The 17,099-nt window shown below is 45.6% G+C and overlaps 1 protein-coding gene across 1 annotated transcript; it reads left to right on the top strand.

The window, feature by feature from the left end:
- The first annotated feature begins 1,491 nt into the window (after positions 1–1,491).
- On the top strand, positions 1,492–8,520 carry LOC119169634 (piggyBac transposable element-derived protein 2). Its single transcript, XM_075890979.1, has one exon. The coding sequence runs from the start codon at positions 1,794–1,796 to the stop codon at positions 2,868–2,870; it is 1,077 nt and encodes a 358-aa protein (XP_075747094.1). The 5' UTR covers positions 1,492–1,793; the 3' UTR covers positions 2,871–8,520.
- Positions 8,521–17,099: the final 8,579 nt, after the last annotated feature.

The following is a 17,099-nucleotide window of genomic DNA, read 5'->3' as shown; positions in this document are numbered from 1 at the left end:
ATTGCTGCCTGGATGCCATCGCTATGGGGTATATTGGTATACAGTGAAACCACATCTAATGTCACGAGCACGGAATTATCTGGTATCACGAGTTCATCAATGTCCAACAAAAAATGATTTGTGTCTTTGAGATAGGACGAGAATTTACATGGAAGGCTACTGATTATTACGTCAACGTAGCGGGAAAGTTGCTCCGTAACAGTGCCAATGCCCGAAACAATGGGGCGTCCAGGACAGTTTTCTTTATGTATTTTGGGCAGCAAGTAGAACCTGCCATGGACGGGACTGAGCGGGATGAGGGAGCGTACTGCCTTGTCGCCTAATTGATTAGCTTTTACGAGATCGTTGACGGTATCTTGGACAACTGCTTTAAACTCTTCAGTGGGATCATATTCTGGGTGCTTATAAAAAAACGGATTGTTAAGCTGTCTATGGGCTTCGCTTATATAATCCGTTTTATTCATTATAACAACGGCACCACCTTTGTCGGCTGGCTTTATCACGATATCACTGCGTTTAGCCAGTGATGAAATAGCTTGATTTTTTTGAACTTTTACTTCCGGGTCCTATGTTAGCACTTCATTGTTTTCATTTACTATGGATCCCGGTAACAGCACGAGGAAAAATATCAACTGGAGGTATCCGTCAACCCCAATTTATACGACGGTATTGGGCGACTCCCAAGTCAAGTACCTTTTCCATCACTTCGACCCTAACCGCACCGCTACTCCAGCTTTTGTGTGGCAGTCTGGAGCCTGCATAACTGACGCGCGTGTGCTCTTAGACTTTGTCCCATCGTCAACTACGACCCTCATCCTCAATGTGGGTACCAACGACTTGACCTCTTCTACCGGACGTGTATTCTTCGAAAACTACCGTGACCTGCTTCACATCATAGCCAAGGAACGACCAGGTATCACTCGCGTGTACGCCAGCCTGGTCTTGCCGAGAGCTACGAATCGTCATTATGGCCCCTGTGTATCCCAGCGGCAACAAATGTTGCCATTACAAAAATTGGCGCTAAAAATCCCGTGTGAGTCGCCCAACATTGAAATTTCGTTTTTTAATTTCGCGCTATATTGAAGTTTCAAAATATGCTAACTAGATGGCGCTACCTGTATTGACAACTACACCACAACACAAAGAAGAATGGCGTCTTTCTCAAAATGCCCGCCACGGTAAGTACCTCCGCGTTACAGTGATATCTCACTATTTATCTGCTATTTCTTCATTTAAAATACTTCTGGTGTTATAGAGGAATTCACAAGGAATATTTTGATGTCAATTGCTCTAGGAAAAACCCATTAGAAGTATTTATTTTTCGTCCGTGCTGTGTTGCGTACACATATGTTGCCGTCAGGAATACGGAGCTCCTGAGTTTCACGGATTGGTCTGTGGGGCTGCTTTTCGTTCGCTTCGTTTTATAAAACGCCGCGGTTTGCCACAAAAATTTTGGTTTCTAATGCAACACAATATCTCTCTGCAGGCGTGGATTAACGGACACCGAAATCCAGGGAATTTTGTTCGACTGGCCAAGTGGGAGCGAATGCTCCGATTTGGAAAGCTCCGACGATGACCAGGCGGAAAGGACCGCAAGTCAACATTGTAGTGGGACAGATTCGTCTAGCTTGTCAGACACCAACGGTCTTGATGTCGAAGAGTCCACTACTGTGAAGAACAAGATAAAAAAGACCTGGCACTGGGTAAAGAAGGACCTTGACATCAACGAAGGCTTTCCTACTAGCATTCTAAGTCCAAGAGTCTCTGCGGCAGAGGCTAAAACGCCTTTGAGTATGTTTACTAAGCTGGTAGATGAGGATTTGATCGAACATCTGACGTTCGAAACAAATCGATTCCGGGTCCAGAGCAACCGCACGAGAGTAAAACCTGTGACGCTTGAAGAAATGAGGAAATTGCTCGGTATGATCCTCTACATGTCTGTAGTGTACATGCCATTCAGGCGCATGTACTGGTCCCGGTTATTGCGCCAATCCCACATTGCGGACTGCATGCCAAGAAATCGCTTTGACGAAGTGATCTCACTTTTCCACGCGTGCAACAACGACACCGAGAAGAAAAAGGAAGAAGATGGCTACGACAAGCTTTACAAGGTCCGTCCGTTGCTCAGCCGGCTGAATTATAATTTCCAGGGTGCTGCAAAAATGGAAGATTGCCTTGCCGTGGATGAAATGATAGTACCATTCAAAGGCCGACACAGCCTCAAGGTGTACATGAGCAAAAAGCCTAGAAAGTGGGGCTACAAAGTGTGGACACTGGCTGGGAGATCCGGCTATGTGTACAAAATTGAGCTTTACGGAGACAATTTAGTCATTGACCCAACGGATTTGTCAAATGACATCGGAGAAAGTGGAAAAATTTTTGTGCGACTCTCTGAGGGCTGTGAAGGGAAAGAAATATTTTGTGACAACTTCTTCGCTTCAGCAGATCTTCTAGTTGAAATGAAGGGTCGCGGATTAGGATGCACAGCAACCATGAGAAACGGCAGAATTGGACGCTGCCCCCTAAAAACCGAAAAATGCCTGAAGGGGGAAGGCCGTGGATCTTTTGATTTGCGATCAGAAAAGGACAGTGGCATTATTATTTGTCACTGGCATGACAACCGCAGCGCCATGATTGGATCGAATACCCATAGTGTAGGTCCTGTGGGCGTCTGCCGGCGATACGACAAAAAAGCAAAAACATACACCGAAGTTTCCCGACCAAGCTTGGTAAGAGTATACAACCAAAGCATGGGTGGTGTCGACAGAGCGGACCAGCTGCTTTCTTTCTACCGCAATGAGTTGAAGACGAAGAAGTGGTACAAGAGGATCATTTTTCACTTGCTAGACCTTGCTGTTGTGAACAGCTGATTGTTGTACCGCGCCGTAAAGGATTCGGAAATCCAGCTCGCAGAATTCAAGCTTCAGGTCGCCTTTGGGCTAATGAAGTCGGAAAAGTCACACGAAGCGCCCCTCCATGACCGTACTCTGACCGAAAATTGGCTGTCGAACCGAGCTTCGGATGTACCCACTTCCGTCAGGTATGATGGGGTAAATCATCTGTAGAACGTTCCTGCAGTTGCTTGTGCAGCTCCCGATTATTCCACCGCCGAGCTTGATCGAGACACGCTCGCTTCTGGAACCTCGACCGTTCCTGCAGTAGCTGGTGCCGCGCTCAACCTACTGGGGTGTTCTTGGCTGAGGATTGAGTGGTTTTAAATTTCTGTCTTAGAGTCCGACTCTAGCTTGTTTCTGAGTCTAACCATATCTCCAGTGCTCATGTCGACTACTTCTCCTGGCCAGGCGCGATCCGCCTGGCCAGCGTCCTTGCCGTCTAATGAATTACCGCTAGACTCCTTTTTCCGCAGTGGTATCGACAGCATTCCCGTAGCACTGGTACCTACAAATGGAGGCTTCATCAGACTTTCAAACCCTCAGGTGGTTCAAAAGGAACTCAAGACAACTTCAAATCATTTCCAGACCATCACAGATGTGCGCCCATTTGGGCGAGGAGGTATCGTGTGTAGGTCGCCGGATCAGACCTGCGTGCAGGATCTTCTCAAATGCACCTCCTTTGCTGCTACCCCGGTGAGTGCTTTTATTCCGCCTCACCTTGCATGTACCAAAGGCCTTGTACGGGGAGTCGACTCCAAGCTGAGTCCAGCTGAGACCCTAGACAGGCTCTCTGGAGCAGGCGTAATTTCAATTTACCGGTGTAATCGCCTAGTCGACAACCAGAGGGTACCAACCGAATCTGTTATCGCGACATTTGTGGGCACAAAATGCCCATCAGAAATAAAATTATGGCCACTGATCTTCCGAGTAGAACCCCTCGCTTCTCGTCCGATTCAGTGCAAGAACTGCTGGAGATTCGGCCACAGTGCGCGAGGATGTAAATCTAACGTTCGTTGTCGCACCTGTGGAGAGAGTCATCCTTCAAGCAATTGTACTGCAACAGTGGAAAAGTGTTGTCTCTGTGGGGGCAGTCACTGCGCCGACAACTCTGACTGTTCCGCTCGTTCCCGGGAGGTTCAAATCCTGGAAGTTATTGACCGCCGCCGCTGTTCTCGAAGGGAAGCCATTGACATAGTTAGAGACAGGGCTTTTGGATACTCTGGTATAACAGCGCGCTGCACTTCCAGTATGGACTCAACCCTATCGCAGGCTATTGAAACTGCTGTGGAAAAGGCAGTGAGTAAGGCAATGGATAAACTAATATCTAACCTTTCCGACTGTTTAGTGCAAATTCTTTCAAGCCAGATTGGACAAACAGTACAGACTAGTACATAACCTGCAGTATTACACATTACTAGTGACGCCACACAGCTACGCAATGTAGTGATGGACGAACTTTCTGCATCTGCAGGCAAGGCTAAGCAGCCAGGAACACAGGTGCACTTGGACCGACATTCGCCTCGGCCGAGTACAAGTACTGATACAGATATGGAACTCGATATACGAAGTAATAAACGTACCAGATCCCCTATCTTCACCGATCTCAAGTCCAAATCTAAACGGAATGAATCAGCTATTTCGCGTGAAGATGCTAACAAGGGCGCGACATGCGCCTCTGCGGTGCGCTCAACACCATAGGTCAGTTGAGGGTACTGCAGTGGAACTGCCGTTCTATATTCTCAGCCTCAACCGACTTACATTACTTTTGCAATAATTTTAATCTTGATATTATAATTCTCCAAGAAACTTGGCTTACACCAGATAAAAATTTCCATCTTGCAGGTTTTCGTTCTTTTCGATTAGATCGCCCATCACGTGGTGGTGGTTTAATGATCCTTGTATCAAGTAAATTATGCCATAAAGCGAAAATTTCTTTCAGAATGTTAGACTTCGATTGCGAATTATTAGCATTAGACTTGTGTCTCCCCGGATACCACCCTTTTTCAATCGTAAATTGCTACTTCCCCTCCGGTGTGCAAAGCACGCGTTATCTTGACAGCGTTTTGGTAGCATGTAGAAAGGAAATTGTACTCACAGGAGACTTTAATTCACACCATTTGTCTTGGGGTATAAGGACAGATTCTTGTGGTAGGCGACTGTGGGAATGGACTATTGATCACAACCTCTCCTGTCTGAATAAAGGTCATGTAACATTTGTCCGAGGTCAAACTAGCTCAGTATTGGATTTAACGTTTTGCTCCAATGCAATCAAGATTTTGTCATGGGCTGTTCTGGATTCGGCAACTAACAGTGACCATCTTCCTGTAGTTTTTGACATTACTTGTCCAACAATAACTTTAGATCAGCCAAAACGCACATACATCAACCAAAGCAAATTTCAAGCCTGCCTCCGTTCTGCCATTTCCAAGCTTGGAAATGCCAGTACTAAGGAGATTGCATCTACGATAGGTTCAATGCTGGAGGGATCTAGAAAAAATTCTGAATTTTCTATTCCATCCAATAAACGATCCTCCTCTCGTTGGTGGAACGATGAGTGTACGCGCGATTATAGAAGACGAAAAGCCGCTTGGAAAAAACTTCTTCTTAATCAGAGCCCAACAAACTGGAAAGACTATCAATTCCTTGCTGGCGTATTTAAGCGTACAGTGAACCGCGCGAAAGAAGAATACGAGAGTAGACATTTTGATTATCTTTCTAAATCAAAGAATAAGCGTGCTTTGTTCGCTTATCTTCGGACAAGAAAAGTACTACCAGCACTTTTAACGTTGCAGTCATGTGTCTTGACGCCGGTAGAAATGAACACCTCTCTAGAAGACATAGCGCAAGGTTTAGAACGCCGCTTCACTGCGAATTTTTTGGCTATTCAGTCCATTCTGGTAAACTTGCATGAATTTCCAGAAGTTTCTTTAGCTGAATTGAATCAGACAGTATTATGCTTACCGAGGACGGCTCCCGGACCAGATGGGATTACGAACTCTATGTTGAAATGTTTACTCCAGGAATCGCCTAATCTTTTGCTAGAACTAGTGAATTACTCTTTGGGGAATGCATAGATACCTCCAGAATGGAAACTTGCCAAAATTGTATTGTTGCTAAAAAATGAAAATGATGCATACACGTTGGATAACATAAGGCCGATCGCACTGACATCAAACTTAGTGAAATTGGTTGAGAGAATCATCAATATACGAATTAATGAACTTATTACCATGAGGTCTATTCTAAGTCCCTGTCAAATTGGGTTCAGGGCTGGTTGTTCAATTTGGGATGCCCACGTTGACTTAGAAAGTAGGCTTCAATTAGCTCGGCTACATAAAAAATATGCTGCTTTAGTTACCTTAGACATCGCTAAAGCATATGATACCGTGGAGCACTGTATTTTGATAGATCGATTAGAATACCTTGATTTTCCATCATACATAGTAGCGTTGGTTCACAATTTTCTCGCAGACAGGAAATTTTATTGTTTTAAAGATGGATTTTCATCATCTACTCACACCCAAACGAGGGGAGTACCGCAAGGCTCGGTGCTTTCCCCGGTGCTATTTAATTTACTAATGAGCACCATCCCACGTAAACAGGATATAACAACTTATGTTTATGCAGACGATATCGCATTTTTTGCAATGGCAGATAACATTCAGACCTTATATGAACGGCTGCAGACTTACCTTAATATATTGGAGAGCTGGCTCGATGGCAACAGCTTTTTACTTAATCCAAGTAAATGTGCCCTCCTTGTTTTCCCGCTGCAATACCCTGTGAACATCTCTCTGTCTTACCATCATGAGGATATACCACAGGTGGAATCTGTTAAATACCTTGGAGTAATTTATCACACATCGCTTAACTGGCGATATCATATCAAATATATCGCCGGAAAAGGTGTGCGGGCCATTGGCATATTACGTAGGCTAAGTAACTACCGCATAGGTATGAGAAGAGACACATTATTAATGATATATCGCAGGTATGTTCGTCCCATTTTGGAATTTGGTTGTGTGCTTTTCTCTGGAGTTCCAGCTTACAAGTTGCGGCCTCTAATTCTTCTGGAAAGAGAAGCTTTACGCTTATGCCTTGGCCTTCCCAAAACAGTCGCCAACAATGTGTTATATCTCGAATCGAGAGTCCCTCCGCTTTCTTGTCGAATTCGCCTTCTGACTGTTCAGACATTCTTAAGAATTTATGAATCACCATTACGACATTCAGAAACAGCCTTTATTCCCACCCCGGAATCATTTTTTGCTGCCAGATGGCCGCGATTTCACACGCCACAAATTATATTTGTGCAAAATTTACTGGAGCCTCTAAACGTACGTATATGCGACATCATGCCGAGTCGTTATAATTCAGCCCAGGTAGAAATTCAATTCGACGACATTTTTCCTAATAATGCCAAATTACTTCCCCATAATATTTTGGATGGTTTACTCCAAGATCACCTGCGCCGTATTACAACGAACGTTATTATTGCTACAGACGCATCGCAATACGACGAAAAGTCAGGGGTTGGTATTTTCAGCCCTATTTTAAATTGGATTTATTCCCTTCGACTACCCGATTTCATACCCGTTTTTGTGGCTGAGTTTCTGGCAGTAGTGCTCGCCTTACGCAAGTTAGATACAGCAATTACATCAGCTGTCATAATAACAGATTCTCTATCTCTTTGTGCGGCACTTTCTGTTGGTGCTGATAATCACGTAACAAAGGCGTTCCGTGCATTAGTACCTGCGCATTTAAGAAAAGTGCGATTAGTTTGGGTGCCTGGACATAAAGGTTTGTTTCTTAATGAAATAGCAGATTCCTTAGCTAAGTCGTCAATCAGCGAACCAATTCTACCGCTCTGTCCATCATCCGCTTATGTGACTGCTGCTCGATTCCGCAGACGTACGCTTATGCAAGTCTTTAAAGGTTCAGCACTAACAAACTCTACAGAATATCGCCATTTATTATATCCCTGGCGAAGAGACTTTTGCCGCACTCGAAAACAAGAAGTAGCTATCACAAGGCTGCGTTGCCGGGTACCAAATCTAAATTTCTATAAACACGGGTCTGCTCAGGCACCTTCGCCACTGTGTGCATTATGTGATGAACTGGAAACAATAGACCATTTCTTTTTGACCTGCAGGCGGTTTAACACATTACAAAAAACCCTATTAGAAATACCTTTGCGTGGCATTGGTATGGACTTATCTCTGCCTGTCATTTTGTCTTTTGGAGCTTCCATTTCTGGTTTCTGTAATGGCACAGTATGCGCGGCCGTCCGGGACTATATTTATGAAACTAATAGGTTGACTAATTAACCAGTTTCATTATGTTAACATGTTCACCTAATTATATACGTATAAAATCAGACTAATGCTCTATTCTAAGAATAAATTTGTTTATGTAAATATTTCTATGCATTACATTAAGCACCACACTTGTCTATAGGCTATCGGTAATCTTTCTGTTATACTTTTATCATTCTAAATCTGAACAGTAAATTTTAAAGCCACTCGATTCTTGGCCAATCCCCCACAGTGGGTATGCGCCACTAACGATAGGAGAACAACAACAACAACAACAAATCATCTGCCTGTCAAAGTGCCGCAGAAAAGTGCCCCAAGGTGCAAGCTACCGCAGTGTTCACGGAGAACAAGGCTCCAGTGTAAGAAGTGTAAGGTGTACCTGTGCGTCGAAAAAGATGGACCAGCAAACTGCTTTGAAAGGTTCCACACTGAGTGACTTCGTGTTCCTAGCGTACACATATGTGTACGTTCTTTTTCTTCAATAAATAAGGTTTTGTTGAAGGACACATATTTTTTTCTGTGTTATTTGGGACATTTTAATAGAGAGTCAGCCAATAAACGCTTGCTGTTGTGCCTACGAACAGCATGGGATACAAAGGGTTATGGCCAGCGAAATGATGGACTTGTTCGTCACTGCAATCGCGAGGCCTGCACTTTCAATAGCCTACTGCAAAACTTCTGCCGGCGTTCCAGTTTCGTGTACTTCATCGACCATGGATTTGAATGGTTGCCTTCGCTCGCGTTCTCGCTGCTGATGGCATCCATCCCAGCTTCGAGGGCGTCGCGTTAATGGCTACGCATCTCCAGAGACTGCGTTTTGGAAGTACAAATGCGTTTTCTTCTTTTTGGAAAGACACGGCTTCTTGCCTGCCGATAGAGCCAATGCGCTCTCGGCGGTCAGCAAGCCAGCCGCTCAATGGCTCAAACTTTCCTAGTCTCAGTGAATTCCCTGCCCTAACTGCAACCGCATCACAACTTTCGCCACCAGCGCCGCTTGCGCCAGGAACTCGACTGTCATCAAACCAACCGACCCAGCACCTAAGCCTCCCTGCTCCCGTGCAAGGTACAACGGACTTGAACCCTTCAGTGCAACAGCTGGCTTCCGCTACCGTGTCCCCAACCAGCCCGCCAACCAATCAACCAGGCCCTCTACCCGATCAGCGTCCACTAGGAACCAGACTACGACCTAGACCGCCCCAACCAGCAACGCAAAGCACTACGCGGACCAGTCCCCGAAAGACTCGGAGACCGAAAAACAAAGCGACAAACTGACTAGGTGAGCCTTGTGCCAGAAAGGCGAATACCTCCCATGCTTTCTTAAAGTTGAGAAAAACCGTGGAAAAGCGCATCCGAAATGAACTGCATGTTTCAACCCTCAGTGCATATTTAGCGGCTCGTGTTGCACCCAGGGGACTTTGTATTTCTATAAAAGCAGCCACAAGTCATATGTCCGCTAAAAATATCGCTCAATGGCATGAAATCCTTACAAAAGCCTCTTTGGATCTTACCCGCACTGTTCAAAACCATTACCAGCATGCTGTAAAAGACTCTCTAAACACGGAACGACAACTGTACGCGAGTGCTGACCTCAGTATGCATGAAATTGCTGAATTGGAAAGGTATAAAGTGAAGAAGCTAAGTGAGATTTACGACAACAAATGTAAAAAGTTGCTCCGTGATGGCGTGGACCGCTCGTTGTTCCCAAAACAGGTAATAACGGCGGTCCCGACAAACTCGTTTCCTGAGCTGGATAATAGCACGCCGCCTTCCACCAACGTAGTGAACCTTTCGCATGTAAGTCTAAATAGGGACGAACTCCGCATCTGGTCACGGGGCCTCACCTTTTGTCCTGCAACTGGTGGATATAACGATTTTCAATTGGCTAAGGATTTAGAGAATTTTTCACGTAACATGCGCCTACGAGAATATTTCCATGACCATCCGTCCACTAGCGACAGGCAGCCAGTTGTGTTTAACAACAACCGTTGGACCCTTCCGGCCCAACGTGACAAATATCTAGATATGGATATTGAAGCCGTCCAACGCGACGTGCTTAAAGCCTACGAAAAGCAAAAGCCGTTTAAATCAAACATTTCATTTGAGGAAAGGAAAGCTATTTCATCACTGGCTAAACGCAGTGATATCGTGATAAAGCCAACCGACAAAGGTGGTGCCGTTGTTATAATGAATAAAACGGATTATATAAGCGAAGCCCATAGACAGCTTAACAATCCGGTTTTTTATAAGCACCTAGAATATGATCCCACTGAAGAGTTTAAAGCAGTTGTCCAAGATACCGTCAACGATCTCGTAAAAGCTAATCAATTAGGCGACAAGGCAGTACGCTCCCTCATCCCGCTCAGTCCCGTCCCTGGCAGGTTCTACTTGCTGCCCAAAATACATAAAGAAAACTGTCCTGGACGCCCCATTGTTTCGGGCATTGGCACTGTTACGGAGCAACTTTCCCGCTACGTTGACGTAATAATCAGTTGTGGCGGCTGCATTTCCGATGGAGGCGGAAATGTTGTAGGCCCGTGTGCTCAGATTTGGGTGCACGTTAAAGAACCCCAGGTGGTCAAAATTTCCGGAGCCCTCCACTACGGCGTCTCTCATAATGAAATGGTGGTTTTGGGACGTTAAACCCCACAAATCAATCAAATCAATCGACGTAATAATCAGTAGCCTTCCATGTAAATTCTCGTCCTATCTCAAAGACACAAATCATTTTTTGTTGGACATTGATGAACTCGTGATACCAGATAATTCCGTGCTCGTGACATTAGATGTGGTTTCACTGTATACCAATATACCCCATAGCGATGGCATCCAGGCAGCAATTCAAGCGTACGAAGAATTATCTGATGAAAAGCCCATTGGAAGTGATACATTAGCTACCTTCCTGAAATTAATCTTACAGCTTAATAATTTTGAATTTGATGGTTCCCACTACCTTCAAGTAAGTGGAACATCAATGGGCACTCGCATTGGACCTAATTACGCTAGCCTTTTCATGTCTGTTCTGGAAAATGATTTTATGAGAAACCGCGCGTTAAAGCCTCTTTATTATAAGCGATTGATAGATGACATTTTTTTTATTTGGCCCCATAGTGAAAATGAACTTTTATCTTTTATAGCTGATTTCAACACTGTTCACCAATCTATTTCGTTTTCGCATGAATACTCTCGTTCTACCGTTAACTTTCTGGACGTCACAGTTTGCATCTCTGACAACAAACTAACCACTAGGCTTTACAGGAAACCTACAGACAGGCACCATTATCTTCACTTCAAAAGTTCACATGTTAAACATTGGAAAACCAGTATACCGTACAGTCAGGCGCTCCGCTTTAAAAGAATTTGCTCTGAGCAGTCAGACTTTTATGCAAACTGCGCAGAACTCCGCGAATCTTTGATCCAGCAGGAATACCCACCCCGCATTGTTGAGGATGCCGTCAAAAGAGCCGATGCGCTGAGTCGCAAGGATTTGTTCAGCGCTAAAAAGCAACCATCCATTCAGGCACAAAGTAATCTACTTCTAACACACTCAGCATCGGTGCCTGTGATAAGTGAAGTGGCCGTGCGTGATCGGGAAGATAGAATTGTGTTTGAAGTGCGCGCCACAGAGACAGTCGAAGAAGACGACGCAGGAAAATCAGGGTAGTGGGGTGTGCGAAGAAGAAGGAGTGAGGCCGACGTGGCTGGAAGGAAGAAGCAAGGTTGAAGAACCAGGGCGTGGGAGCAGTGATCCGTCGGGTTGCGGACTCGAGGTCTCAGCGGGCTCCCACCTGGGGCCATACCAGCCGTCCTTGCAGTTCGGGCCTGGCGTGGGCGAAACGTCGCCAGGACGTTTCCGCCAGGCGAGTCCGGCACTTACGGCAGCGAGCGCCAGCCAGCGTTCGAGATAGGCAAGGCAAACGCCATGCGTGCTCCAGGTCAACGACCTCCGCAGTGAGCCGCGTTCTTGGCCGCGGCTGTCATTGGACTTACCAGGCTACCCAAGCGTCGGCCGTCCCTTCCCAGCGTTGAGTTTGCCGCCGGGACTTGACCACCACCTTCCTCTCCGGTGAACTCTTTCTGTTTTTATGCCCTTGTGACTCTCGCACCAGTATTGCAAGCATGTTATATTTTTTCTCTTACTTCATTTATTATTAGACCTTTCATGTCTTTTGTAAATACATTTTTTTGTGGGATTGCATAAACGGCATCGTTACTGCCCGATGACGATTGAGTCATCGCAGGTTTCCGTACAGAAACACGAGCGTCTCGTCTAAAGCTTTGTCTCTCTATACAGCTCGTTACAGTGCCAAACGTTTCCTCAATTCTCAAAAAACATTTCAACATACTAGCGCAGAGTGCTCATCTTAAAGTAATCTTTCCATTGCCACCTCGGGTAGTCTTCAGACGGTCTCGCAATCTGCATGACATCCTAACTTCATCTAAAACAAGGGTTCCCGATAATGTTGGTTGTCGACCTTGCAATAAACCACGATGCAAGGTTTGCGCGCATATGACGACGTCGCACATTGCTAAAAGCACTGCTTCTGATTTCTCCTATAAAATTAAAGAAAATTTTACGTGTGACACTTACAATTGCATCTATTTGCTCGAATGTTCCGTCTGCAAATTACAGTACATTGGACAAACCGAAACGCCCTCCAGATATCGCTTTAACAACCACAAATGTCATGCTGCCACTATTCCTAACCTTCCGCTATCAAAACACGTGCACACTCCGGGCCACTCATTTGACAGTATTACAGCTACAATTCTTCAATCGGGTTTCCGTTCCCACCACGAAAGAGAACTTCGAGAATCGTATTTAATCTATAAGTTTAAAGCTGTCACTTGTGGTATGAATGAAAGCGCTGACAAACTTTCATTTTTACCCATTTAGCTTCCTAAACACCCTTGACTACCACCGCTATTATTGCCGCTATGCTTTCACGCAGATAAATTAGTTCCCTGTTTCAGCTTTGTTGTCGGATCATGACAAGATGTTATACCCGCGTTTATGTTTATCGATAATTTGCTCGCAGTTGTACCTATGACGTGTATTGATGTTTGTGCCAGTGATACACACGTTATGTGGCTTCATAATTTTTTACTCATTGTTAATGATTTTTTATTCGTTTCGTCTTCGCACGCTTGTAATCTCATTTTTTTCTTGTCTTATCACGCGCACTGTTTCCCACGTGCTTTTAACAACCGCTTGTCAGCCATTAACAGCGCTATGATACGTTACTGGCCTTTTTATATTGCGTTATCGTCGCATGTTCACATCACTCCGACGAAGGCCGGTCCCGCGGCCGAAACGTCAGTCCTTTACAAAACAATTTTTCCTACGTGCTTGATTTTTTTGAACTTTTACTTCCGGGTCCTATGTTATCACTTCATTATATATATATATATATATATATATATATATATATATATATATATATATATATATATATATATATATATATATATATATATATATATATATATATATATATATATATATATATTGAGGACGACGTAGCGAGCAATGGAAAGAAAAATGGTAGGTGTAACCAACCTTACGAGACAAGAAAAGAGCAGAGGGGATTAGGGAACAAACGGGGTTTAAGAATATAATAGTTGAAATCTAGAAGAGGAAATCGACATGGGCCGGGCTCACGGCTTACGGCTGGTTTTTTTTTCACCCACTTTTCTTTCTTCTTATTTACATTCCATTGGTTCTAATAACTTCCCCTATACATACATTTCTTGGCATTACTGTCTGTTAGATCTCATAATATTGTGTTCAAACACAGAAAAACGAGCCCTTAGGTATACACTTCTTTACCTTATATATATATATATATATATATATATATATATATATATATATATATATATAGTTACGGGGATAACAAATACACGGAAGAAAGAAATGAGTGTATTTGCAATATTTACAGGTAGGTGTGACACCCCAGGGCTGCGAAGATCTCGCGCGCCGAATCCGTTTCTTCTTCATCGATGTGTCTACGACGGCGGAGCCATGCCCACTGCCTCGTAACATCACCCCCGGCGGACGAAGTGCCGTCACGGTGCCGCTACGTCAATCAGGACTGGCAGTGTAGTAGCGTTTTAGTCGCGACACATGAACAACATCAGTAGGTGGTGTGGCAGAAGATGAGTGTGGTTTAACGGGAGTGATGAGGTAGTCGACGTCAGTTACCTTGCGTAGAGCTTTGTAGGGCCCGGTGTATCGTGGAAGGAGCTCCTCGCACAAGCCTTCACGACTATGCGGCGTCCAAAGTAGGACGAGAGAGTCAGCAGAGTAGTCAACGTCGTGGTGCCAGTCATCGTAGCGCTCTTTTTGTGAGGCCTGAGAAGCAGTGAGCCTAGTGTGCGTGATTTGGCGAGCGACGCTGGCTCGAGAAGGAACGTCCTGAGCATACACCGTTGGTTTGGTAGTATCAGAAGGAATGAGTGTGTCGAATGGCAACACAGGGTTGCGGCTGTACAGAAGAAAGAACGAAGAATAGCCGGTGGTGTCATGCCTTGATGAATTACGCAAACTAACGTGGGGTAGCATTGCGTCCCAGTCACGGTGATCAACCGAGACGTACATAGACAACATTTCTGTAAATGTTCGGTTGAGGCGCTCTGTGAGACCGTTGGTCTGGCGATGGTAGGCAGTAGTAAGGTGATGTTCGGTAGAGCAGCTACGGAGGATTTTGTCGGTAACTTTTGCGAGGAAGCAGTGGCCACGATCCGTCAGAAGCTGGCGTGGAGCCCCATGCTGCAGAATGACGTCATTCAGTAGAAAGTCTGCGATATCTGTAGCGCAGCTACTTGGCAAGGCACGAGTTATAGCGTATCTGGTCGCATAGCCAGTTGCGACAGCAATTCATTTTTTGCCCGACACGGACGTTGGGAAAGGTCCAAGAAAGTCGAGGCCGACGCCGAAGAATGGTTCCGGGGGAATGTCGATAGGTTGGAGCAGACCAGCCGTACGGAGAGCAGGTCGTTTGCGAGGCTGGTAGTGCTCGCAAGCAGCGACATAGCGGCGCACAAATTTATACAGGCCAGGGCAAAAGAACCGTTGCCGCACGCAGTGATAGGTGCGTGAAAAACCCAGGTGTCCAGCCATCGGAGTGTCATGCAGATGTTGAAGAATGGTGGCACGCAGGTGTCAGGGAATAACTAACGAAAATTCCGGGTCATCAGGCTTCATGTTGCTGTGGTACAGAAGTTCGTTGCAGAGGACATATTGACGGAGCGAAGGGTCGGAATGTCCAGAAGATACTCGCTCAATGACCGCCTTGAGGGCTGCGTCCCGGTGCTGCTTTGTGCCGATGTCACGCAAATCGGATATGGTGAGCACACAAGAATCGCTCTCATGAACAGCGAGGCTAGAAGGGTCCTCCGGATAACGCGAGAGACAATCGACATCTTGGTGTAACCTGCTAGACTTATAAATTACGTCGAAGTTATACTCCTAGAGACGTAGAGCCCAGCGACCTAGGCGATCAGTAGGGTCCTTGAGTGACGACAACCAACACAGAGCGTGGTGGTCCGTAATAACTGAAAACTCTCGGCCATACATGTAGGGGCGAAATTTCGCTACAGCTCAGACCAACGCAAGACACTCGTGCCCCGTTATCGAATAGTTTCACTCAGATGTGGAGAGAAGGCGGCTGGCATACGCAATAACACGCGTTTGGCCCCCCTGCTGTTGAGCGAGGACGGCGCTGATGCCGTGAGCACTGGCGTTTGTGCGAACTTCAGTCTTCGTGGACGGGTCGAAGTGAGCCAATATTGGTGGTGAAGTGAGCAGCTGCATCAGCGTGGAAAACGCAGCTACTTGGTATTGACCCCACGAGAAGGGCGCATTCTTTTGGAGAAGATCAGTGAGTGGTCGTTCAATTGTAGCAAAATTGCGTATAAAACGTCGGAAGTACGAGCATAAGCCCACAAAATAAGGAAAATTTTTAGTAGAAGGCAAAGGAAAGTTCTTTACAGCGCTAATCTGGTCAGGGTCCGGTTGGACGCCAGGAGCACTTACGCGATGACCAAGGACCGTGGTTTCTCGTTGGCCGAAATTGCACTTTTTTGAGTTCAGCTGGAGTCCCGCTCGCTGAAAAACGGCTAGAATGGTCGACAAACGAGTTAGGTGGCTTTAAAATGTTGGGGAAAAAAACTATCGCATCGTCGAGGTAGCAAGGGCAGATAGACCATTTATAACCACGGAGGAGAGAGTCCACCATGTGTTCGAACGTTGCCGGGGCGTTGCACAGCCCAAATGGCGTAACCTTGAACTGATAAAAGCCGTCCGGTGTGACAAAAGCAGTTTTTTTGCGGTCTAAGTCATCGGCAAAAATTGTCCAATAGCCCGAACGCAGATCTATAGATGAGAAGTATCGCGCGCCATGAAGGCAGCCAAGGGCATCGTCGATTCGTGGCAGCGGATATACGTGTTTGCGGGTTATCTTGTTCAAGGCACGGTAGTCAACGCAAAATTTCGATTTGCCATCCTTCTTTCTGACTAAAACAACAAATGATGCTCATGGACTTTAAGAGGCCTCTATGACTCCTTTGGAGAGCATATTCTCGACTTCCCTTTGCATGACCTGGCGTTCGAAATGGGAAAAATGATATTGCAGCGATGCTGAGGCAGACAGGCTAAAAAAACAAGCGTCTTTATTAGGGCGAACTTGTGCCCACGAGTCTAATGACTATGGTCGTCGAGTCAGAGTAGCCGAGTGGCACAAATTCAACTATCTTCCTCTTCCTCGTAGGCCAAGCGCAAGAACGCGTGGCACATGCCAGCCGGGTCTTGCTGGTGCTCTTGCCACGATTGCGGCGGGCTACTTGAACGTGGCCAACCTGTCATGGCATTCTCCCTCTCCTCAGACGCATCGTC

This window comes from Rhipicephalus microplus, chromosome 3 (assembly GCF_043290135.1).
Source record: "Rhipicephalus microplus isolate Deutch F79 chromosome 3, USDA_Rmic, whole genome shotgun sequence".
Classification (NCBI taxonomy): Eukaryota; Metazoa; Arthropoda; class Arachnida; order Ixodida; family Ixodidae; genus Rhipicephalus; species Rhipicephalus microplus.
Note: the sequence above shows the minus strand (reverse complement) of the source record. Positions and strands in the feature narration are given on the sequence as shown.